This window comes from Cebus imitator, unplaced genomic scaffold (assembly GCF_001604975.1).
Source record: "Cebus imitator isolate Cc_AM_T3 unplaced genomic scaffold, Cebus_imitator-1.0 Scaffold145, whole genome shotgun sequence".
Taxonomy (NCBI): Eukaryota; Metazoa; Chordata; class Mammalia; order Primates; family Cebidae; genus Cebus; species Cebus imitator.
The window spans coordinates 4,611,207-4,619,638 of record NW_016107460.1 but is presented as its reverse complement, the minus strand read 5'-3'; the positions used below and the strand labels follow the sequence as shown (position 1 = coordinate 4,619,638).

At 63.0% G+C, this 8,432-nt stretch overlaps 1 protein-coding gene across 1 annotated transcript in view; it reads left to right on the top strand.

Moving 5' to 3' along the window:
* Window positions 1-7,695, top strand: part of PANK4 (pantothenate kinase 4 (inactive)) — a 21,215-nt gene extending 13,520 nt beyond the window's left edge. The window contains exons 8-17 of the mRNA XM_017542445.1: window positions 586-782; window positions 2,024-2,136; window positions 2,441-2,528; window positions 3,661-3,812; window positions 5,088-5,143; window positions 5,308-5,357; window positions 5,742-5,846; window positions 6,333-6,433; window positions 6,569-6,637; window positions 7,284-7,695. Coding sequence (XP_017397934.1) covers window positions 586-782; window positions 2,024-2,136; window positions 2,441-2,528; window positions 3,661-3,812; window positions 5,088-5,143; window positions 5,308-5,357; window positions 5,742-5,846; window positions 6,333-6,433; window positions 6,569-6,637; window positions 7,284-7,497 — 1,145 coding nt within the window. The 3' untranslated portion in view covers window positions 7,498-7,695. The remainder of the gene's footprint in view (window positions 1-585; window positions 783-2,023; window positions 2,137-2,440; window positions 2,529-3,660; window positions 3,813-5,087; window positions 5,144-5,307; window positions 5,358-5,741; window positions 5,847-6,332; window positions 6,434-6,568; window positions 6,638-7,283) is intronic.
* The last annotated feature ends 737 nt before the right edge of the window (window positions 7,696-8,432 follow it).

Below are 8,432 nucleotides of genomic sequence, written 5' to 3'. Positions count from 1 at the left end.
GGTACCTGCAGGGGTGACGGGGAGGGTGGCTGCAGGGGTGACAGGTACCTGCAGGGGTGACGGGGAGGGGTGGCTGCAGGGGTGATGGGGAGGGTGGCTGCAGGGGTGACAGGTACCTGCAGGGGTGACAGGTACCTGCAGGGGTGATGGGGAGGGTGGCTGCAGGGGTGACAGGTACCTGCAGGGGTGATGGGGAGGGTGGCTGCAGGGAGGTGGCGATGGGAAGGGGGTTACTGTAGGGATGGTGGGGGAGGGTAACTGCAGAGGGAGGCGATGGGGTTACATAGGGTTGGTTGGGGAGGGACAGTGGGGAGGTTGGCTGCAGAGGGGGTGATCGGGGGAGGGGTGGCTGCAGGGGGAGATGATGGGGGCAGGAGGCTGTGTGGTGGGAACAGACCCAACCCCAAGGTCAAACCAGGGGGTAAGTCAAAGTATCTGGCTCAGACCACTGGGCAGCTGAGGGCAGTGCCCGGGGTGGAACCCAGGTGGAGGTCTCATCTGGCCAAGACATGGCGGAAGAAGGCGGTACCTGTCCTTCCTCCTTAGGGAGTGGAAGCTTCTGAGCATGGCTTGGGTCTTTCTGAACCGTGGTGACATTTTCACCCTGCCACTGCCTGTCTTCCCAGTTTGACTTGCTGGAAATGGACCGGCTGGAGAGGCCGCTGGTCAGCCTGCCGCTCCTCCTGGACCCGCCCTCCTATGTGCCTGACACGGTGGACCTCACCGACGACGCTCTGGCCCGAAAATACTGGCTCACCTGCTTTGAGGAGGCCCTGGATGGGGTGAGCGCCCTGTCCGCCGTCTCGGCTGGGGTTAACCTTCCCAGGCCCCCGGGGCCAAGCCGGCGTGGTGAAGGGGGACAGCCCAGTGTTTGCCAGAAGTCCCCTGACCTGCGTTTGAGTGTGAGAGCGGTGACCCCGCTCCTAGTCACTTGGGTCAGTTAGGACGAGATGGCTTCTAAGGACAGCAGATGCTTTTGCCAGCTATCACAATTCTTCAAAAAGCCAGCAGTTTAGTAGACTCTTCTGAGCTGTGTGACTGAGGCGCAGGGAGGATTGGGGGACCCTGACTCTGAGGGTGGGGCGAGTCCCCCTCCAGCCCCCACAAGCTCGTGGTGAGGCCGCCCTGGCTCCTGCTGCTCACCTTCTCCAAGGCTGGGGTGGGCCTAGGGGGCACATGCTAGGCCCTGGGCTTGGCTGCTTCAGCTCGGGCCAGGGAGCCCCGGTAGCAGCATGCCCCCTTCATGAAGCCCTCGGAGAGGCCGGGTCCTGCTGGGGCGTGTCCTGAGGGAGGAGTCCCAGCCCTGCCCAGGACCCAGAGTGAGCTCTGAGCGTCCAGAACTTCCTGTCTCTGGCACAGGGCAGGGGCTCCATTCTGAGGACATGGATCTTAGCCTGGGGTTTCCTGGGTACTGAGGGGCCAGGGTCATTCTTGCTCCTGTCTCCCAGAGCAGCTGGGAGGGGCAGATGTCAAAGAGTGACTGTGAACTGTCACCCTCAGCCTTTCCTGTTCCAGGAGGAGCTGCCCTGACCACAGCCTGGACAGCCCCCCATGGCCAGCCCCCACCTTACCCTAGGCAGACCCCAACAGCGGGCCCCCACCCTGCCCCAAGCCCCCCTCAACCAGCCCCAACCATGCCCCAGACACCCTCCACAGCCTGCCTCCACCCTGTCCTGGGCTCCCCACAGCTGTCCCCAACCCTGCCCTGGGCAGTCCCCCACAGCCAGCCCCCACCCTGTCCGGGCTCCCTATAGCTGGCCCCAACCCTGCCCTGGGCAGCCCCCCCCACAGACAGCGCCCACCCTGTCCTGGGCTCCCCAGAGCTGTCCCCAACCCTGCCCTGGGCAGCCCCCCACAGCCAGCTGCCACCATGCCCTGAGCCCCCCACAGCTGGCCCCCACCCTGCCCTGGGTAGGCCCCAAAGCTGGCCCCCACCCTCCCCCAGGCCCCCTGCTGTCACGTGTGGGGACTTCTCAAGCAGCAGGGCCAGCACTTGGCTGACTCCTCCTCCCATTGCTGCCAGGTAGTGAAGCGCGCAGTGGCGAGCCAGCCGGATTCCGCAGATGCGGCCGAGAGGGCAGAGAAGTTCCGGCAGAAGTACTGGAACAAGTTGCAGACCCTGAGACAGCAGCCCTTGTAAGTGTCCGGTGTCCTGCTGCGTGACCGCCTCTCCTGCTGAGAGGGCTCCTGCTCCTCTAAGAACATGCTGTAGTGTTGGCGTTCTGACCTGGGCTGGCTCGGGGGTGGCGGTGGGCCCAATGGCACAGTCCCTTCGGGCCGCACCTCAGGCGGCGTTGGCACTGCCTAGAAAGGCTTGGCTCAGAGGGCTCCCACCGCCCCCAGGATGTCTGTGGCACCACCAAGGATCTGCACACGGGTGGGTGATTGGCCACCGGCCAAGCTTGCCCTGCTCAGCACCCTTTGCCGCATCTGTCTCTAGTGCCTACGGGACCCTGACTGTGCGCAGCCTGCTGGACACCAGGGAGCACTGTCTGAACGAGTTCAACTTCCCCGACCCCTACTCCAAAGTAAGTGCAGCGGCGCCCAGGCCTGCCTTGCTCCCCTGTGCCTGCCCTGCTGTGCCTCCCGTCCCGTCCCCGTCCCGTCCTGCCAGTGCCACATGTCCTGTCTCATCTCTGTCCTGTCTCTGTCTCCGTCCTGCTGGCTCGGGGCATCCTGTCCTGTGTCTGTCCCACTGGCCCAGGGTGTCCTGTCGAGGCCACACAGGCTTGGTAGCGGCCAGACTCTGGCATTGACTCAACACCAGCAGGGGCCTCTGTTGGCAGCATCTGCCGAGTAACTGTGTTGGGAGCCACCCTGGTGATCCCACAGATGTGAGGGCCAGTTAGGGACAGGGACTGCCGTGACAGGGGAGAGAGGAGGGGTGACAGGAGAGAAGAGGGGCGACGGGAGGAGAGGAGAGTGGGAGCCCTGTTTGGGCGTGTGTACCTGAGAGAGGCCACCTCCCTGTGGGAGCTAAGGGCCTCCCAGCGTCTGCGAGGGTGGGGGACTGTGATTGGGGACTGCCTGCCCCTCATGGGCAGGGGCCCTGGGCCACCCTTGCCCTCTCCTAGAAAGTTGGGCAGTGCCCGGAGGCCTCCTGTCGTGACAGTATGCGGGGTGGTGGAGCCCTCTGAGCCAGGCCTTTCCAGGTATCTGTCTTGCTTCCCCGAGTCTGGTGGCCACAGCCCTCCTTGGCCCCTTCTGCCAGGAGGCAGCGGTGGCAGCAGCGTGGGCCCCTCCCAACCCCTCCCAGAGGGGCCAGCGCCACACCCTCCTCTCCTCCTCTCAAGCACCCAGCCTTGTGACTGAGGAAGTCTGGGTGTCAGGGGTTTGGGGGCCAGGGCTGTGGGCACCTGTGGGGCCATGTGGCCATTGCTCTGTCACATGGGGGCTGAAGCTGTCCTGGGCGTCATCCTCAGAGCCCCGCGCAGCTGTGCCCTGGCTGCAGTGCCTGGGCGTCCCAGATGCTGTGCCTGGCGGTATCCTGGTGGGGCCTGAGCACATGCTCTTAGGGGGTTGATGTGGAACGGGCTGGGTCCAGGATGGTGCTCTGCTGGGGACTTGGAGAGACGCAGCCTGGCAGAGAGCAGGGGACAGCCCGCCCCACGGGCTGAGGCTGCATGTCCACTCAGGCCCGGTGTCTGGCGCCCTCCGCAGGTCAAGCAGCGGGAGAACGGCGTGGCGCTGCGGTGCTTCCCCAGGGTCGTGCGCTCCCTGGACGCCCTGGGCTGGGAGGAGCGGCAGCTGGCGCTGGTGAAAGGCCTCCTGGCGGGGAACGTCTTCGACTGGGGGGCCAAAGCTGTGTCTGAGTAGGTGTCTGTGGGCTCAGGGCGGGCTCTGCGGCCTGTGGGTCCTGTCCTGCCCCAGGCTCGCGTTGGAGGAGGTGGAGTGGGTCCCTTGGGGGTCATGTGGCTCTTGGTGGCTGGGGCTTTGGGGCCCAGGGAGTGCACACGCAGCCGCCCCTGGGGCTGTGCCGGGGCCGCGCCCTTGTCTGTGCCCACTCAGGCCCTGAGGAGGCACCTTCCTTAAGCACAGGTGCCATGGAGGCCTAGGAGTGTGGGTTTGAAATTCGGGACTGATGTTTTCTTTCCTTTTTTTTTTTTTTTGGAGGCAGTTTTGCTCTGTCGCCCAGGCTGGAGTGCAGTGGCACCATCTCGGCTCACTATAACCTCCACCTCCCGTGTTCAGGCGATTCTCCTGCCTTAGCCTCCCAAGTAGCTGGGATTACAGATGTGCACCAACATGCCTGGTTATTTTTTGTATTTTTATTAGAGATGGGGGTTTGCCATGTTGGCCAGGCTGGTCTTGAACTCCTGGCCTCAAATGATCCACCCGCCTTGGCCTCCCAAAGTGCTGGGATTCCAGGCGTGAGCCGCCGTGCCTGGCAGGGGCTGACATCTTCTGTTGTCACAGCCCAAATTCGTGTGTCCTGCATGTGGTGGGAATAAGACGTTCCTGCTGTGGTGTTCGGACGGTGCTTTGCAGAGGCGTTCCCTAGACTGGCCTGTGGGGCAGGCACGTTTCTACGGCACGTGGCGCTGTCTCCTGGGCTCTGAGTCTTGGCAATGGCCCATTCCCACAGCCATTTGCCTCCACTCCTGAAGAAGCTGCTTCCAGGCCCCGGGCCTCCCGGGCAGCCGCACCACCTCTCGTGGCCTCTGCTTTTGCATGTGGGGCTGGGGGGGAGACGCCTGGGTTCCTGGTCTTCCCTGGGTCCCACTCGTGTCTTCACACGTGGATGTCAGAGCGCCGCCCCCATCATGGCTGCCTCTCTGGGACATGGGCCCCTCCCGAAGACTGTCGGAAACGTGAGGGCGGTCCTGACCTGCGGGCTTGGCTTTGTGGCTGGGGGCTCCTCACCCCGCCTGCGCGGGTGCCAGGCGCCGAGCACACCGACACGCTTCCCTGGCCCCACGGCTCCGGGTCCACCTTGAGAAACACCTTTCCTCGGCGGCCCTGAGCCCCCGCTGATCACCGTGTGTCAGGAACGCTGCGTCTGTTCTGCCTGGGAGTGCGTGGGGTGTCCGCGCTGGCATATCAGCGGAGGGTTTTGTTTTCTCAGCTTTCTTTTCTCCTCCATGCAGTGTCCTTGAGTCCGACCCCCACTTTGGGTTTGAAGAGGCGAAGAGGAAGTTACAAGGTACAGATGCCTGCGGCTCACGGCTCTGTCAGTTGGGCTTGGTGGGGGGCGGGGAGAACTTGCTTCCTGGAGAGACAGACACCTGAAGATGGGTCTCCCTGACCCCTGACCCCTGACCCCTGACCTGGAGCACCAGGCTAATCTTGTGTTACTCTGTCTCTCAGAAAGACCCTGGCTTGTGGATTCCTACAGCAAGTGGCTTCAGAGATTAAAGGTACGTGGAGGGGCCTCCCACCTCTGCCCCTGCGGACACAGCGTGGGGCCCAGGGGGGTGGTCACTGGAGGGAAGTGGACGTGGGCTGCCCGCGTGGCCCTCCCCGCCTGTTAGAGTCTCACAGTCCCTCGAGCCAAGGGTCTTAGTGTCCCCTGGTCCGCTCTTGCCCTCCTGGTGTGGCCGCTTCTTAGGTCACCTGCCCTAAGCACAAAGCCTGCTGGAAGAGACAGGCACTGCCCCTGCAGGCCAGCCTGTCCCTGGCATCTCTGGAGCCCTGAAGCCCTGGTCTCAGGCCCTACGGGCAGCTTGGCGGGTGGCGGGGGTGGGGTCTGACTGGCTTGGCTGCGCCTGTTCCCAACTGAACGTCCTGGTTTTGTCTTACAGGGGCCCCCTCATAAATGTGCCTTAATTTTCGCAGATAACAGTGGAATAGACATCATTTTGGGAGTCTTCCCCTTTGTCAGGGAGCTACTCCTTAGAGGGACGGAGGTGAGTGGCGAGGTGCCGGGGCGGGGCCCTTCCCCTGGGCTTCTCTGCTCTTGGTGGGCATGGCGCTGCTGTGGGCCTCTGGCCGTCAGGCTCCTCGGACCCAGCAGGTAGGTGCAGGCGGCAGCATGGGAGGCAGCTCAGAGCCCTCGAATGCTGGGAGGGTCCGTGTGCTGAAGCCCAGGGCTGATGCCAGGCCCCTGGAGGGCGCTCACAGCAGGGAGGCTCTGGGCTGTGACGTCATGCCAATCAGAGGCCGGCAGTTCCCAAGGGCAGCCTCTGAACTCTGCTCGGCCCCTCGGCTCGGCTCCCTCAGAGGCCACAGAGCAGCAAAGTCAGGCAGGGTCCCTGCGCCTTCGCCGCAGGAGGCTGGCCAGGCCCGCTGGGTACAGCACCCTCACCCCGCCCGGCCACTCGAGGGGCGGCCAGCACGCAGGGGCCATGCTGGGCCGGCGCAGGGTCCTAAAGCGCCCGGGCCTCCTCCTGCAGGTCATCCTGGCGTGCAACTCCGGCCCCGCCCTGAACGACGTGACCCACAGCGAGTCCCTCATCGTGGCCGAGCGCATTGCAGGCATGGATCCTGTCGTGCAGTGAGTGCTGGCGGCCAGTGCTGGGGGGCCTTGAAGGGAGGGACACCAGCTGGGCGGAGCGGGCCGTGGGGTTCATCACTGAACGGGGAGTTTCCTGGGACCCCGCTGGAGGTGCTGACTGCCTCGTGTCCGCAGCTCTGCGCTCCAGGAAGAGAGGCTGCTGCTGGTGCAGACGGGCTCAAGCTCCCCGTGCCTCGACCTCAGGTAACCCCGCAGCCTGAACCCCGCTCACCCCCAACTCCATGCCCTCCGTGCCGTGCACCCAGGCACGTGCGGGACACCAGTGTCAGCCCTGCCCCCACCGCCTCTCCTGACCCCAGGCCTGCTTTGACCTCAGGAGGGGACAGAGACACCATTCCCGAAGGTGGCCTGGGAGGGTGGATGGGCTCAGGGTCTGAGGTGGCTCCACCTGGGCTGGGCTGGGGGACTTGAGGCAGGAGGGGCCCGTGTCCCTGTGGCCACTCAGCTTCTGTGGTTCTGGGGGTCCTTAGTCGATGGCGTGAGGTGCTCTCTATCCTCCTGACTGCAGAGGAGGAAGGAACACCCCTTAAACAAGCAGGCTGAGTGCCAGGCCGCTGGTCCGCTCTGCTTGGTGGGCTTCTCCAGTGCGGGCGTCATCTGTGCCGAGGAATCAGTCCCGAGAGTTCGGGGGATCTGGGGCAGAGTACAGACTGCAGCTGCTCTCAGGGGCTCCGGGCTCAGGCATCACCGGGCAGAGGCTGGGTTTGGAGGCGCTTACGTCAGGGAATTGAGGGGTGGGGCTTCAGCCTTCACGCTGGTCGCTGCGCTCCGTGGGAAGTGGAATTTGGGGTCCCCTCACCCAGTCTGACTCTCCCCTTCCTCCTGAAAGCCGCCTGGATAAGGGGCTGGCCGCACTGGTGCGGGAGCGTGGCGCGGACCTGGTGGTCATCGAGGGCATGGGCCGTGCTGTCCACACCAACTACCACGCAGCCCTGCGCTGCGAGAGCCTCAAGCTGGCCGTCGTCAAGAACGCGTGGCTGGCCGAGCGGCTGGGCGGCCGGCTCTTCAGCGTCATCTTCAAGTACGAGGTCCCGGCCGAGTGAGGCGCCACAGCTGCGCGACCGTCCGCTCAGCACTTGTCAGGAGTGTGTTAGCGCCACAGGGAGACTGCGTTCGAATCCACGTATTTATATTGTACTGCTGGGACCTGGCACACGCCCCCGGTCTGAGGGGTGCACGCGGCCGCGAGGCAAGGCAGTTTTGTCTTAGGAGACGTTCGTATTGGAATCTATTTAACTGCTGAAGACCTTTTATATATATATATACACATATATATATATATATATATATATATATATATATATATATATATACAGAGAGATGTATACAGGGATGTCTGGCGGGACGCAGCGCCACGTACGGGCACGCACCAAATAGAGTTTTTAAAAGAGGCCACAGCTGCCTGTGNTGCGTTCGAATCCACGTATTTATATTGTACTGCTGGGACCTGGCACACGCCCCCGGTCTGAGGGGTGCACGCGGCCGCGAGGCAAGGCAGTTTTGACTTAGGAGACGATAGAATCGGAATCTGTTTGATTGCTTAAATATTTTTAAATATATATATATACATATATATATATATATATATATATATATATATATATATATATAAACAGAGAGATGTATACAGGGATGTCTGGCGGGACGCAGCGCCACGTACGGGCACGCACCAAATAGAGTTTTTAAAAGAGGCCACAGCTGCCTGTGCTGTTTTTTTTTGGAGCAGGGGCCCCTCCTGACCTCCCACGGGGAAGCCCAGAGCGAGGCACTTCCTGCGGCTGCTTCTAGACCTCATGGCAGGGAGCACCGGCCGCCCCGCTGACCCTGGCTCCAGGTCCCGCGTCACACCGCTCCCTCCTGACAGGAAGAGCCAACGCAGCGGCTTCCTCCCTCCAGCGCCCTCCCCCTGCACCTTCGTGATGTGTGGGTGCTCAGCAGCGCTTCTGACTCAAGAGCCACGGGAAGGAGCCCTTCTCAT